This window comes from Anoplophora glabripennis, unplaced genomic scaffold (assembly GCF_000390285.2).
Source record: "Anoplophora glabripennis isolate ALB-LARVAE unplaced genomic scaffold, Agla_2.0 scaffold1426, whole genome shotgun sequence".
In the NCBI taxonomy this organism is placed as follows: domain Eukaryota; kingdom Metazoa; phylum Arthropoda; class Insecta; order Coleoptera; family Cerambycidae; genus Anoplophora; species Anoplophora glabripennis.
This window is the reverse complement of record NW_019417567.1, coordinates 48,610-65,737: the sequence shown is the minus strand read 5'-3', so window position 1 is coordinate 65,737 and position 17,128 is coordinate 48,610. Positions and strand designations below refer to the sequence as shown.

At 33.5% G+C, this 17,128-nt stretch overlaps 1 protein-coding gene across 2 annotated transcripts in view; it reads right to left on the bottom strand.

The window, feature by feature from the left end:
- Positions 1–2,367: 2,367 nt before the first annotated feature.
- The window catches only part of LOC108914855 (structural maintenance of chromosomes protein 1A), a 27,504-nt gene continuing 12,743 nt past the window's right edge, over positions 2,368–17,128 (bottom strand). Inside the window, exons 10-16 of one of the 2 annotated variants that reach the window (XM_018720768.1) lie at positions 16,172–16,303; positions 15,792–16,113; positions 15,429–15,733; positions 15,236–15,360; positions 10,343–10,979; positions 7,246–7,290; positions 2,368–2,557 (exon numbers count right to left, since the gene is read on the bottom strand). In XM_018720768.1, coding sequence (XP_018576284.1) covers positions 2,495–2,557; positions 7,246–7,290; positions 10,343–10,979; positions 15,236–15,360; positions 15,429–15,733; positions 15,792–16,113; positions 16,172–16,303 — 1,629 coding nt within the window. In that variant the 3' untranslated portion in view covers positions 2,368–2,494. Of the gene's footprint in view, positions 2,558–7,245; positions 7,291–10,297; positions 10,980–15,235; positions 15,361–15,428; positions 15,734–15,791; positions 16,114–16,171; positions 16,304–17,128 lie in introns of both variants that reach the window. The other variant, XM_018720767.1, reaches the window with a different exon arrangement.

Genomic DNA, 17,128 nt, shown 5'->3' with positions numbered 1-17,128 from the left:
TCACCCCCTAGGGTGGAAGGGGTGACTTGAAATTACGTGCGCTCTTAGTTCTTCCCATCTATAGTACACCCCTAAAATTTCAGATTTTTATATTCATTTTTGACGGAGATATTCCAGGTACCCAAGAGCTACTACAGTCCAACTCAAGCCTACCACACCACAAGTTTTTAGTTTTAAAATGTAAGGTTATGTTTGAAATTTGGCTTTATTGATGAAATGGCGGGAAAATTGATATATATCAGCTATTAACATATATATAATAGCTGATATGTATCAAATATTGATATATATCAATTTGTTATATATTTTCACTCACATCACTAGTGTTCGGTATTAACATCTAGATGCTCTAGATGTCTCTTCATCTTTTCATCTGTTGCAATTACAAAAGGACAAAACATCTCCAGAACATCCACTTCCTGTAACTTTGGACATATTTACTGGTTAATTGTAATGACAAATAAATACATTTACTGCACAATAATTCAAATTGACCCGCTGTATAACAACAGAGGAAAGTTGGTCCAGTTTGAACTTTTCAACGGCGACGCCACAATGTGATTAGCTTCAACCATCAAAACAAAAATATCGAGAGGGGAAGTATTCGTTTCAGCGTCGTCGGGATCTGCCCTAAGTTTTCTGAATTTGATATAAATATTTCACATGTTTACTTCACTCTAGTTGTTGCTAAATAAAGTTTTTATTTATTATGACGCTATGGGTAATCCAATTTATAGTAGAACACAAAGAACACAAGAAGTACCAACACCTGACATAAGTTTTTTTGCGGTTTGTAGGATGTGAAACCCTGGCTGCAGATTCGACTGCAGTAGTAAAATATTTCGGTAGATTTATTGACCGATAATCTGTCAAGTGCATCCCCCTGACCTTTGGGGGTGGTTTTGGGGAGTTGGTGGGGGTTACAGGGCTCGGTGACCATTGATAGTCTTAAGCGTAGTTATGGTACAGGTGTCTGTAGGTTCCATTACAGTAGTGAAATATTACGATAAGCTAATTGACCTGTAATCTGTCGAGTTCATTACCCTGATCTTTGGGGGTGGTTTAGGAGGATGGAAGGGGTTGTAGGGCTTCGTGCACACTGAGACTTTTGATCAGCATGACGAGGACTATCAAAATATAAGTTTCATAAAAATTGACTGGTGTTCAATTTCCATGTTTTGTGCGGGGTTCTTTCATTGTTGTCATGGTAACGACTTAGAAGTTATAATTGGAATTTGTTTTCAAACTTTCTTTGAAGGCGAATAACTCCACAACGAAGCCCTATAGGAAAAAAATTTATAAGTACTATATCTATTTCGATCTCCTCTGGATACCTCTTCATTTTTGACATGACCTTTCCGGACACCCTATATATAAATTATTGCAGAATTTCTCCGGGATCCTTTCCGCATTGAATCTGCATGATTTTCAAAAGAACCATTTGTTTGACGACGTTTCGGTAAAATCTCATTTACCATCTTCAAGGTCTCCCAAAATTCATGCAAGAAGTAATTTTTATAGAAAACATAGGTTATTAATTAAAAATTGTAAATTTTTTTATTGATTTATTAGAATAGCATATCAGGTAAATGGCCTCCAGAGATTTGCTGGTACATATACACTCTTTTGCCACAATTTTCCAAGACCATTTTGTGTAAATGCAGCTGAATTTCATTGATACAGCTCCTTTTGCGGGAATCAGCATGAGGCTAACCTCAAAGTTCATTCAAGGCTAAAAAATCGCACTTTAGAAAAAAATTTCACTTTTTTCGGTATTGAATTGAAATTTGCAAAAAATATGGCTACTTTTTTATTTGAAAAATCTGACTTCTAGTCTAGGTTACTTCCGGTCGGAACTGGAAGTTAAAAACTTCACAAATCGATCGGGCAAGGTCTATTTACTATGAATGTAATGTACAAAAAAGAATCATTGCTGTATTCTTACTATGAAATGTAAAGGGAAAAAATCAATTTTCGGGGGCCGTAGGTCCAAAACAAAGAACTTTTGAGACTTTGTGCCCATCGAGATTTTTGATCCATGTGATCAGAACTATCCACTTTTCATAGGGATTGTGTGGGGTCCTTTATATGTTAAAATTTTGGATTTGGTTCAAGAGATCTGCTTGTTAAATAAGCAGACAGTGGAAGGTCATAGGCCAATACTGACAGGGTGCTTCAAGGCTTTAAGAAAGAATTATATTTTCTCAATTTCTGAGAACAAATTTAAATCTAGTAACATTAGATTCTAAATACATTTAGGCTTTGGCGCGAAAGTTTGTGTTTTTATTTGGCTTGCATTTGTGTTAATTAAAATTCAAACGCATCTTGGAACTTGAAAATATTTTATTGAACATAGAAAGTGTTTTTTAACCTACAATATTTGGGGAATAAATAACATGTCTTACAATAAAAACTATCTTAATACTAAATTTATACTTTTAAATCTATGGATATAAAAAACTTGGAATAAAATAAATTACACTTTTTCTGTCCGTCAAGGCTGATCGTACTTTGTCAAATCAACAGTAAGGACCTGACTCACAAGGCAATCGGCAGGCTAAAAAAAAATATTGTTTAAAAAATCTTAATCTATTTTAGAATTGAGTAGTTTTCTTGCACTCAATGAAATTCGAGACATTTATGTCAATAGTTTTGACTAACTTGATATTTGTGTTAGTCTTAAACTTAAATTTTTTCGCTAAAATTTGTATTAAAGCAGTGGCNAAAAATATTGTTTAAAAAATCTTAATCTATTTTAGAATTGAGTAGTTTTCTTGCACTCAATGAAATTCGAGACATTTATGTCAATAGTTTTGACTAACTTGATATTTGTGTTAGTCTTAAACTTAAATTTTTTCGCTAAAATTTGTATTAAAGCAGTGGCATAAATATTAGTTATGCCAGAATACTTCGTCATCTTTATGACACTGATTAGAAATTAGGTTCAATTATTTCTATGTAAAATGTCATTTTATCCATGTTTTGGTATTCACATTTGTTCAACTGGACTGCAAGAACAAATGTATACTGTACTTAAAATGAATTTTTATGTACATAGTACTGATAGTAAAAATAATATACAGTAGAACTCCGATTATCTGGCTGCGGATTATTCGTGCTGCAGATTAACCGCGACAATTTTTGTTTCAATTATCCATGTTCCGATTTTCCGTGTAAACTACGAAAATAACCGAACACTCCGAGCGGTGTACGAGAAATCCTATATAACCAAATGCGTAAATATTTCGTGCGTGACTCGAAATTCGAATGCAGTCATCTGCAGTTAACATTGATGTGTACATCTATGTTTAATAATGGGACCGATAAAACGCAAATGAAATTTTTTAACTATACAACAAAAGCTTGAACTCATAAGAAAACACAAGCAAGGTGAAACTGCAACAAATTTGGTCAAATCTTACTTGATAGCAATACAAACTGTTCAAGACGTTAAGAATAAATATAAGTTTGAGCGGTTTGTAATAACGATAGCTTTACCAATGCTCATACGCGCAAAAGTACGAAGGGTTCAACGTATAAGGAATTAGATGAGGCAATGGCAAAATGGTTTTTACCAAAAAGAGCGGAGGGAGTTCCGCTGACAGGACCAATGTGCACACGGCAAGCTGAAATATTTTACAAACAATTAAATATGGAAGGAACCTTCAGTACATCAGCGGGCTGGCTACATCGGTTTAAAAAGTGCCATGGGATTCGAGAATTGGTGATTCAAGGTGAGAAATTAAGTGCAAACGAGGTTGGAATTGTAGAATTCTACGATGATCTAGAAAAAATCATTAAATATAATGATCTAAGATTGGATCAAATATATAACGCCGACAAAACGGGTTTGTACTGGCGTGCGATGCCTACAAGAACTTTAGCTGTGGGAACAGAGACTAGTGCTCCAGGTTACAAGGCAAACAAAGATAGAATAATAGTTTTATGCTGTGTGAATGCTTCTGGTAATCACAAATTAAAACTAGCTGTGGTGGGAAAGTCAAAAAATTCGCGAGTTTTAAAAAATGTAGACCAAAGTACGATGCCAGTTAAATATTACAGTCAAAGTGCCAGATGGATGAACACTGAAATTTTTAAAGACTGGTTTTTCAAACAATTTGTGCCTCAAGTTCGCATGTTTCTTACAGACAATAATTTACCCCTAAAGGCAATCCTCTTATTGGATAATGCACCATCACATCCAAGCATCAACATATTGAAGTCAAGTGATGGTAATATTTCCGTCTTTTTGTTTCAATCAAATGTCACATCCATCGCCCAGCCTATGGACCAAGGGATAATAGAATCAATGAAGCACCTCTACAGAGAAGACTTAATGATGAACTTGTTGACTGATATCGATCTCAAGAGCTTCTGGAAAAATTAAATATCAAGGATGCTATATATATGCCATTTCTAGGGCTTGGGATGGTGTGAAAAATACACATATAGCACGGGCATTTACGAAAATAATGACTATCGATAAAAGTGAGGCAGAAGAATTTACTCTTGCATCAGAATTATCTAGCAACGCCATACACACGATAGGTCAACAAGTAGATGAATTAAATGGAATAGAAGAGGCTGAAATTGAGGAATGTGTGTGATCAAAATGATTTAGGTTATCAGAAAATGACGGAAGAAATGATTGGTAAAAATGTGACACAACATGAAACAACAGATATTAGGGTGGATGACGTTGAGGAAGAAAATAGTGGCGAGGAAGAGGTAAAAATAACCCAGTCAGGCCATAAATGCAGTAGATACTGTGTTGTGCTATTTTGAGCAGCAAAAAGAAGTTGATGTCAGCATTTTACTAAATTTAAGAAAAATTAAGGACACTATAAAATCAAACTTGTTTGAAAAAAAAGTGCAAACAAAACTTACAGATAAGCAATAAATTATGTATTTAAAATCCTTTGAACAATAACCTGTATTAGAAGTATATTTCCGTTTTTTTATATTTTTGTACATAATGACCTACTTTTTTTTAACTGATGTTATGTATGTACCGGTTTCTGAATTGTAATATGCAAATATATATGTACATGTGTATGCCTAGAGGAAACTTTTTTATGTTTATGTATGTTTTGTTAATTTTTGATCCCCCCCATTTTATATAAAAATAAGATATGCGGATTATCCATGTTTTCAATTTTCCGGGTCAATCGCGGTCCCGACAGGCACGGATAATCGAGGTTCTACTGTAAAAAGATGTCCTCAATAAAAGTTGTACAAGGTCAGTTTCTCAAAATTATTTTCAATTATACAGGGTGTTCTATCTATTCTAGATATTATTGAACTTTAAATTTCATCAATGAAGCACCCTGTATATTATTGAATTTTTCAATTTCTTGTTGAATTTGATTTGATAAATCTATCTATCTACCATCGCTTACTTAACAGAACTAAAAAGAAAAAAGAAATTGCAATTATGGGAATTAGAAATTCCAAGTATTTTCCGGGGTTCAGTTAATTTTCTTTAGTTTATTCAGATAATATACTACTACTGTCTCTTATAGTTGATGATATATTTACTATTTTTCAGATTTTTGTTGCTAATTTCCACCTATAAGACGTTTTTCCCGAGTGAAGTTGTATGTTGTAGTATGTGTAGTATGAGCGAATGAAGAGATTTAAACTACCATATGATAACTAAGTTCAAAAGACATAGAAATAGTAACTACATATTCACCAATATTCAGTCACGAAAAAAAAGTCTTAAGAAATGCTTGAAAATTGTTTAGTGTTGTTACCTATTATTAAGGTAACCCTATATTAACAGGAAAAATAAAATCTTTATCTAAAAATCAATCCATAATGATTCCACACCTCATTCCTAGTTAAACTCAGTATTTGTTTATTACAATAGACTTTAAATTCAACGAGAAATATAAAAATACATACTACATATAGTATTCTAATTGCAAAACTGAAATATATAACACCTAGGACAAATGGCCCACCTTGTATACTTATTGAAAATAATTTTAAAAAGAAATTGATTTGGTGTAATTTTTATTAGGAACACTTTTTTGTATTCTTGAAGACAGAATTCGGAAAAATCCGCTTTAAATGGCACTATATATAGAAAAAAAAAATTGTTAATAATTGAAGAATGTATATTCTTTAATTTTTTTAAACAAGGTGTAATTTTAAGTAGGGGTTAATTTTTTAGAGGCAATGTACGTGCTCCTCAAAATATTAGTTTTTGTGAAATTCTTTTTTTTTAATCAAACAGTCGAGTTATAATAAAAAATAAATAGGAATACTAATCTGATTTATATGAAATATTTTTTTAAAAATCGTTTCAAGTTCTTACAAGCAATTATGTATTACTATTTTTTAAGCAGTTTTTTAATTTGTGACTCTCAGTGTCGATGACCTCCGACATTGATCTAGTTTAGCTGTCACTGTCAGAGTTTAAATTTAAGCAGAATCCAATACAAAGGGAACAGAGGTTAGCTAAGCTGTGGTGTTGAAATGCTATACCGCCTTTGAGATGTGGCAACTGCAAATTGTCTTCACACCTGGTATAACATGATGGGATGGTAAGTGGGTTTGTTACATTTTTATTTTAGTGTTCGATATTATCGGTTTACGGAAAGGTGTTGGTAAAGTGCCTCTGTGTGGTGCGTATTTAATTTTAAAATTTTTGTATATTATGAAAGAGCATGTATACGAATCAAGAAAAAGTTGATATGGTTAGAGCCTACTTTTTGTCCGGAGCAAACAGAAGACGATATCAGATGGATTATCCCAACTTATAAGTACGGAATAAGAAAATATTTGTAAGATTGGTTCAACATTTAAGAGATTACAGGGGCTTTGAAAGCCAATATCCTAATGTTGGACATGAACAAACTCAAAATGATTAAAAATGACAAATCATTTAAATATTTTTGCATATTTCATTTATCATGATTGATTACTGCTTGAGTTTTCCATTAGATAACTTTTTAAGTACTACCTATTTCATAGTTTATGCATGCGCTGCAATTAGCAAAAAAAATGGTTAAAAAAAATTAAGTTGTCACAACGGAATTTGAAAAAATAAACTATTGACAGGTGTTTCTAAAAGTCAAAGGTAGCCTACATATAAATATGACCCCCATTCAAAGTTAATGTTACGTTCTGTATAATCTTGATAGATTAAAAAGTAACTTTTGATGAAAGTGTAAACAAAAGTTCTGTCTAAGAGCATAAAAATTGCATGACCTTATGATAAATTTATTTTGTAATTACCTGTGGACAAATTCCTACGAGCGCATCAGCATGGGAATAGAACTCCTCTTTAAGAGATATTACAATGGTTTGTAAANCCCTCTAGCAGTGGCACAATTCGGGGGTGGCAGTTGCCTCCCCAGAATTGTCCCTCGAACACCTCTTACTCATGAGGGCATTCTATACCCCCTAGACCCCTGGTATGCCTTGCCACCTCAGTTAAAAAGCTGAAATTACGACTGTACCCTCTAGCCAGAATCAATTAACATTTTGATCTGAATACGATGGAAATACTTGTGGAATAAGTCAGAATATTATAACTCAGAATAAACTGGAATGTAGATGGTATAAAATGGAATACTTTTCTCTATAATGGCGCATTTTTATGCAGACGCAGAGATGGTGAAAAGAATTACCCCTCTATATATTCTTTCGTATTTGTGGTTGAGACACTGAGACTACAAATTTTCCTATCCTGCCTTTTCATATAGAAGCTGAGATGCTCAGACGCTGGTTTGACGTTGTTTACTGTATGTATTTGCACTGTATACTTGTTCAGATAGTTTTCGTTCACTTGATGTACGTAATAAATAATGAACAATTCGACGCTTTAGTACGAAAACAAGCTATCTCAAATTTCAGTTGGAAAACATGCTAACTCAGATCTTTTGGTAAAAACATGCTATCTCAGTGTGACTAGAATATTTTTAAAAAGGTAAGGAATGTTTATGTTCAGGTACACTGTTTATTTTATTTTTTTTTATTCAACATTTTTCAATTAATTTTGTTAAGTTACTGTTATAAATGACAAAATTGTTAATTAAAAAAATAAAATAATATGCAGTATGCTGCAACACGTACATTACTCGACGTTTTTTGAAATAACAAATTATAAAAAAATAGTGTATACTACTTTAATATATAAAAATGTTTGTTATTACTAAAAATTATTCGATTTTTTTCATACAAGTTTGCTTTGATATCAAAATTAATAGCGTACTCTTATATGATTTATAGTCGCTCCTTTTGATACACTTATTTTTCTTTTTCACAAAATATGGGATGCACAATTTATTCTGAAAATAATTTTGTATGCCTAAGGAGACTACAATAAAAAGAATAAACATAGTGGACCAAGCTAGGCCCCTAACTCCGGGTCCGAATCGTTTTTACTGCACCTCAATAAAAACAAGGTAGCCGCATCCTTGCATAGACTTTGGAAATGAAATGCAGGTATGCGACACTTTTATTACCGTTACCTTATGATCTGCTGATGATAAACATGTGTGCATGGGGAACCGCGGAAATGTGCACGTGCAATCATATGCGCCCGTCGGATCGATATATGTATACATATCATTCAACTTTATACATTATATTTATTTATATTCTGGTTATTATGTTAACTCTATTAACAAAAATAAGAGTAGTGACTATAAATCAGGTAAGAGTGCGCTTTTAATTTTTATATCAAGGCAAACTTGTATGAAAAAAATCGAATAATTTTTGTAANAGATATTCACCAATATTCAGTCACGAAAAAAAAGTCTTAAGAAATGCTTGAAAATTGTTTAGTGTTGTTACCTATTATTAAGGTAACCCTATATTAACAGGAAAAATAAAATCTTTATCTAAAAATCAATCCATAATGATTCCACACCTCATTCCTAGTTAAACTCAGTATTTGTTTATTACAATAGACTTTAAATTCAACGAGAAATATAAAAATACATACTACATATAGTATTCTAATTGCAAAACTGAAATATATAACACCTAGGACAAATGGCCCACCTTGTATACTTATTGAAAATAATTTTAAAAAGAAATTGATTTGGTGTAATTTTTATTAGGAACACTTTTTTGTATTCTTGAAGACAGAATTCGGAAAAATCCGCTTTAAATGGCACTATATATAGAAAAAAAAAATTGTTAATAATTGAAGAATGTATATTCTTTAATTTTTTTAAACAAGGTGTAATTTTAAGTAGGGGTTAATTTTTTAGAGGCAATGTACGTGCTCCTCAAAATATTAGTTTTTGTGAAATTCTTTTTTTTTAATCAAACAGTCGAGTTATAATAAAAAATAAATAGGAATACTAATCTGATTTATATGAAATATTTTTTTAAAAATCGTTTCAAGTTCTTACAAGCAATTATGTATTACTATTTTTTAAGCAGTTTTTTAATTTGTGACTCTCAGTGTCGATGACCTCCGACATTGATCTAGTTTAGCTGTCACTGTCAGAGTTTAAATTTAAGCAGAATCCAATACAAAGGGAACAGAGGTTAGCTAAGCTGTGGTGTTGAAATGCTATACCGCCTTTGAGATGTGGCAACTGCAAATTGTCTTCACACCTGGTATAACATGATGGGATGGTAAGTGGGTTTGTTACATTTTTATTTTAGTGTTCGATATTATCGGTTTACGGAAAGGTGTTGGTAAAGTGCCTCTGTGTGGTGCGTATTTAATTTTAAAATTTTTGTATATTATGAAAGAGCATGTATACGAATCAAGAAAAAGTTGATATGGTTAGAGCCTACTTTTTGTCCGGAGCAAACAGAAGACGATATCAGATGGATTATCCCAACTTATAAGTACGGAATAAGAAAATATTTGTAAGATTGGTTCAACATTTAAGAGATTACAGGGGCTTTGAAAGCCAATATCCTAATGTTGGACATGAACAAACTCAAAATGATTAAAAATGACAAATCATTTAAATATTTTTGCATATTTCATTTATCATGATTGATTACTGCTTGAGTTTTCCATTAGATAACTTTTTAAGTACTACCTATTTCATAGTTTATGCATGCGCTGCAATTAGCAAAAAAAATGGTTAAAAAAAATTAAGTTGTCACAACGGAATTTGAAAAAATAAACTATTGACAGGTGTTTCTAAAAGTCAAAGGTAGCCTACATATAAATATGACCCCCATTCAAAGTTAATGTTACGTTCTGTATAATCTTGATAGATTAAAAAGTAACTTTTGATGAAAGTGTAAACAAAAGTTCTGTCTAAGAGCATAAAAATTGCATGACCTTATGATAAATTTATTTTGTAATTACCTGTGGACAAATTCCTACGAGAGCATCAGCATGGGAATAGAACTCCTCTTTAAGAGATATTACAATGGTTTGTAAAGATTCCGTCTTCTCTCTAATATATTTAGCTACCTTTCCGATATTGGTGTTATCCAAAGCCGCATCGACTTCATCCAATACGAAGAACGGCGCCGGTTGATAGCTGTGAATGGCAAACAGCAGTGCCAGAGCTGCTACGGTCTTCTCTCCACCAGATAAATTAGACATCGGTTGAAAACGTTTTCCTGGAGCGACACAATTGTAATTTATTCCGTCTAGATACGGTTCTTCTGGATTTTCGGCACCTAGGAAAGCCTGAGCAGATTGATTCTGGGCTAAAGCTTTGTAGATGTTGTCTATTTCGTTAGAAACGTGGTCAAAGCATCTAGTGAACCGTTCGTATCTTTGCTGCTTAATCCGTTCAAAGGCAGCTTTGGCTTTTTTGTTGTGTTTTCTAAGATTTTCGAATTCCTCTTGGGTAGACTTCAATTTGCCTTCTGCGAGCTGGAATTTTTCTATGGCCTTCATATTGGGAGCTTGGATTTTTGTTAGGGTGTCTTGTAAGTTATGTATTGATTTTAAAAGTTTGTCGGCAACTTTTTTTATTTCATCTCTCTCTTCTAGGTCTTTTAAGTTATCGGATAGCATACTGTAGTCAATCTTTATTCTGCAAAGACAAAATTATTTAACATTATGAAAAAAAGTATTTTAAGTTCTTTACAATGCTAATATGGTGAGTAAAGTACCACGGTTCATAGTTCAAAAGTATTAAAGAATTCCCGGACTTTTCCAGGCTTTCCCTGACTTATAAAAAAAAATCCAGGTCACTTGTAGTTCATTTTTACATACTAATTGGTGTTTATGCAATAAACCCTGACATTCATGAATATTTTTAAAATTCCCTGACTATTCAGTTTTTCATGAAGATTAACGAATTCCCTGACTTTTCCCGGTATTTCCGACTGCTACGAACCCTGGGTACATGTAATATGAGGAGGTGGGTAAAGATCAGCCATTTTTCGCCTATCATAGTCAACAAAATTCAAAGTTTTGATTAAAGCCATTTTATTATATTTATATGAATAAAATAATGCTTTATTTCTGTAGATCATGTAAAATACAATACAGGGTGTCCCATAAGTACATGATCAAAAAGGTTCTGCGACATTCTTTGACTCAAAAGAAGACGATCTGACCCAACTTCCATTAAGAAAAAATATCTAGCTCTGCTATTGACTGTCAGTTCTTGAAAAAAATATATGTTTTTTGCAATATCTGGAGAATGTTACTATGGATTTTAATGAAACTTGCTGTGGACTTATTCCTAAGTAAGACTCATGTTTTAATGAAGTAACCGCGTCCATCCGCCTTGGGCAAGTGGTAAATTATTGAATGTTTTGGTACAAGAATTACCAGAACTTTTTTATTGGTCTCTGGAATCAATTCATTTTTTTTTTTATTGATGCATCAGTCCTTTTTCGAGATTTCCATGCTCTTGGTAAAATCTTGTAACATTCATAGTTTTTACGCAAAAAAAATATTTTTTGTTCTGTTGTGACAATTTTAGTCGTTTCACAGTAAATCTGCCCTTTCACAAGAAGCGGCATTCTCTAATAAGTATAATAATAATAATAATATTTATTAGCCAATACTAAAAAAAAAATCAACAATTTTCACAAGTGTATACATCCTCTAGCTCCGTGTCAGTTCCAACACGACACAAAGATACACACATTCAAAACAGAACGGAATACAAAATTTTATTACTAAAATACTTGAAACACATATTTCTTTAACATACTTTTAAATTTAATATGATTATCACAATTCTTTATTATATCTGGTAATGCATTAAACATGTTCAACCCCCTATATAAAATTGTTCTATNCCGGGAAATTGATTTTGAAATTCTATGAAACATTCCTCAATAGAATACTTCCATATTCCATCAATCTTGCGTCCATTTCTAAAGTAGGACTCTATGATAAACACTTTTTGTTCTTGAGAAAACACCATTTTAAACGCTTTTTAAAACGAAAATATTCAAATTGATAGCAGCGATATAGTGCTTTGACAGATGACGTTTAAGTTCAGTTGCTATACGCTATGCCCTACGTCCAAATTTTCAGAACCAACTTGACCACGTTTTTATTTGAACGCTCGTTATTTATATGAATAAAATAATGCTTTATTTCTGTAGATCAAGTAAAATACAATACAGGGTGTCCCATAAGTACATGATCAAAAAGGTACTGCAACATTCTTTGACTCAAAAGAAGACAATCTGACCCAACTTCCATTAAGAAAAAATGTCTAGCTCTGCTATTGACTGTCAGTTCTTGAAAAAAAAAAAAAAAATGTTTTTTGTAATATCTGGAGAATGTTACTATGGATTTTAATGAAACTTGCTGTGGACTTATTCCTAAGTAAGACTCATGTTTTGATGTAGTAACCGCATCCATCCGCCTTGGGCAAGTGGTAAATTCATGAGTGTCTTGGTACAAGAATTACCAGAACTTTTTTATTGGTCACTGGAATCAATTCATTTTTTTTTATTGATGCACCAGTCCTTTTTCGAGATTTCCGTGCTCTTGGTAAAATCTTGTAGCATTCATAGTTTTTACGCAAAAAAATATTTTTTGTTCTGTTGTGACAATTTTAGTCGTGTCACAGTAAATCTGCCCTTTGACAAGAAGCGGCATTCTCTAATAAGTATGCCAATTCTTTTACGTAAGAATCAATATTGAAAGTAAAATGGTCACAATTTTAAAGTCTGTCATGATGCGACGGATTGAATAAGTATCATTTAACTTCATTAGATTTATTTTTTGTTAGCGCGCAAAAATGTAAAGATCTACTTAGGAAAGACATAATTCTCTTTATTGAAACTGGATGATAGTTATAAAAATACGATAAATAGTTACAAAGATTCGATAGATGAATTAAAAACATGTTTGATATGCCTGCCATTTTTTTGGATGCATAACTGGATCCTTTGATTAAAATTAAATTGAGCCCTCCTCAACATTTCTGGATCATTCCGTATTACGTCCGCCTCGTTTTGAATCCTCCGTAATAATTCTTCCTGGGATTCCACAGGAGTGGCGTAAACTTTATTCTTTAGGGATCCCCCATAGAAAAAAATCTAACGGTGTTAAGTTGGGGGATCTGGGGGGCCATCGACAGGAACATCTCTCCCTCTTCTTCCGATCCACTTGTGTGGAAAAGTATCATTTAAAAATGCTGTTACATCTGCACTAAAGTGCGGAGGAGCACCATCGTGCATGAACCACATCTGAGCACGAAGATCAAGAGGGACATCTTCCATTAGAATCGGAAAAGTATACCTTAAAAAATTTAGATAATTTTCGCCATTCAAGCGGCGCGGCATGACATAAGGACCCAGAACGATGTCACTGATGATCCCGGTCCAAACATTTATTCAAAATTCCACCTGAAAGTGGTTAATATGCTTCGCAAGAGAGTTTTCTTCTGTGTAATGGTGGAAATTACATGAATTAAAGACACCACCTCTGGTAAAACCAGCTTCATCAGTGAATAAAATTCTGCTGGTGAAATTTGGGTCACGTGCCCGTGCTCCTTCAATAAAGCGGCAAAATTGAAGTCTCGTCTCAAAATCGTGTGGGAATAGCTCCTGAATAGATGTCGCATGATAAGGATGGAGAAGTTGCTGTCTTATTATTCGATTAATTGTACTTTTTGGTACTCCAAATTCCATTGCCAGACAGCGAGTACTGATATTTGGATCTTCAGCGACCCTATTTAAAACGTCTTCGTCAACGGTTGCATTTCGAACTTGAGGACGACCCACACGGTCAACGGCTCGAACTCCAAATTGCCCAGTCTCCCGCAAACTCCTTTCAATCCGTACAAATGTCCGGTAATCTGGAACCCGTCGATTTGGGTATTGCGCCACGTAGACACGTACACTCTCACGCATGTTGTCTTCGCAAAACCCTAAGACTTTGACCATGTCGGTCATCTCTTCGTTAGAAAACGCTATTTGAGACGAATATGTCGGACTGTCCGATCAACGTCAAAAGTTTGACAATTCATTTATTATAAAATGACATCATCGCTTACTACAATAGTAGTGAGTAGTTGTTGTACTTGAGTAGTAGTAATATTGAATGTCTAAAATTGAAAACATTTTTTTTGCGTAAAAACTATGAATGCTACAAGATTTTACCAAGAGCACGAAAATTTCGAAAAAGGACTGATGCATCAATAAAAAAAAATTAATTGATTCCAGTGACCAATAAAAAAGTTCTGGTAATTCTTGTACCAAGACATTCAAGAATTTACCACTTGCCCAAGACCCGACATTGCAGCAAGTGTAAATATTATGAGTCAATATAATAAAAGACCTTTAATAACTGACTGGACCGAATTAAAGAGGATTATCCACTACCTGAAAGGCACAAAGGATTACGAACTAACCCTCGGCCATAAAGATAAAAATTATGCGCTTGTCGGCTATGCAGACGCAGATTGGGCGGAGAATAAAAATCATCGAAAATCCAATAGTGGATATGTGTTCCAGTTCGTGAATGTGACAATTAGTTGGGCATGTCGAAAGCAAACGTGTGTAGCGCTGTCATCCACTGAGGTCGAATACATTGCCTTAGCAGAAGCATGCCAAGAAGGTATCTGGATATGCCGTCTATTAAAAGATTTCATAGAAAAGGAACCAGGAGCAACAACCATGTATGAAGACAACCAAAGTTGCTTGAAGCTAATAAGTAACAAAAGATCAAGCAACCGTACGAAACACATCGACACAAAGTATCATTTCATTAAGGATTTACAAGAAAAGGGTATTATTAGTATGCGAATAACCACTAAATAAAGTTTAATAGACTATATGCCTATTATTTGCAACAAGAACCATTTTATATTACCTGGCTTCCTTTTCATATTGCTGTGCCGTACTATTTGTATCTCCTGCAGATGATGACTGGGACGGGTCAGATGCTACAATGTCTTCCATGTTTCCAACAATCATGGGAATGGCAATATCATCCATCTAGCGATAAAAATTTTAAAATTACGTATGCATATACCAAATTTGACAACTGAGTAAATTCAACTTACTTTGCACTGCATAAGGATGGTGTGCCTCTCACTCTTTTTACTTTCGATTTTACCTTCCAAAGATACCACTGCTTTCTGGGCGGCCTGAACATCTTTGGCAATGGATCCCACTTCACGTCTTGATTTACCCACTTCTTCCTCCGCCGCTTCGACTTCCTGTTTCTTATTTAAACGCAGTGCTTTCAGGTGTTCAACTTGCTGCAGGTCTTTGTCTATTTCGTCTCTCTGTTTCGCTTCTTGCTTTTTGCAAGTCTCCAATTTCTCCTCTTCGTCATTAACAGTACGTTCCCAACGACTGACGTTATCTACAGATTAAAACAGTCTTTTGAATAATAATTGCACTTATTTGAAAAAAAAACTTACTCTGCGTATCACGGCTTTTTTCAAACTCCAGATTGCTCGTAATTCTGTTTATCTGCTTCTCAAATTCCAACCTTTTCTGCTTACGTTCTTCTTGTGCACGAAGTTCCCTGTCTTCGTACTGTCTTATATTGCGCACACCTATTTCCCTGCAGAAGTCTGAGAAAACTACATCCTCCAAACTGTTCATCTTCAATTTGATCTCTTCTATCTGCTGCTCACGAGTTTGCATACTCTTCTCGATGGCCTCTATCTGAGGTCCATATTTTTTCATTTCATCGTTCAAGTGAGTCAATTCCTTTTCAACCGCATGAATTTGCTTAGTCTAAAAAGTACAGAAACATGAAAATATATCCAAATTTATAATTATTATTTACACTTACCGTGCTTTCCATGTCAGTTCTGGCATATCTTAACCTAGTTTCAAGCCCACGTATTTGGGAATCCACTGTATTCAATTCAGATTCCTTACGGGACTTCTTCATCGCATCCCTTAATTCTTCTGTTAGTTTTTCCTGTAAAGCGACAAGTACATTGAAGTAATATTTTATGTGTAAAAATATTTATAGACTAGGCGGTACCTGTTTTGGTTTGGGTGAATCGTGTATCCACGGAGATTTTTGGCTTTTTGGCTTTCAAATATCACTAGAAATGAAAATTTTTCTATGCGCATAAAAAAAAACCTGGGCTTCACGTTTGGCGGCACAATATGTTAAAAAAGTTTGAAAAATGTCATATTTTTCTTCCTATTTAATTATGTACCTTTCAAGAGTTGATTTTAGGCGAAAATGGTAGAGGAAAAAATAAATGTTTGTAATTAATTTTTTTACAAAATATGACTAGTTACAAATCGAATGAATGATGATTATTATCGTAAAAATCAAAATAAATCGCCAAAATTGGGGTTAAAAACATTACTTTTTAGGGAATTTTTTGGGGTCTTTAAATTGGGTATAGGACCTTCATATTTGGCTCAAGAAAACTTCATGTTATGTAGAATCATCACACCAAATTTCATCAAAATCCAATTCCATCAATTAGAAGAGCTCTGGCGCTTATTTAAACATTGGTCGAATTTTTGTACTTATAAACAACTAGCTTTTACCCGCGGCTTCGCTCGCAGTGATAAAAAATCTTCCGTAAAAAATTATTTTTTTTAATAAAAAGTATCCTATGTTATTTCTAATACCTTCAAGAATATGTGTACAAAGTTTTATGATGATCGGTTAAGTAGTTTTCGCGTGAAAGCGTAACAAACAAACTTACATTCACATTTATAATATTAGTAGGGATTATTATTATTAGTAGGCTTCGCTCGCGGGTAAATAAATATAGAAAAT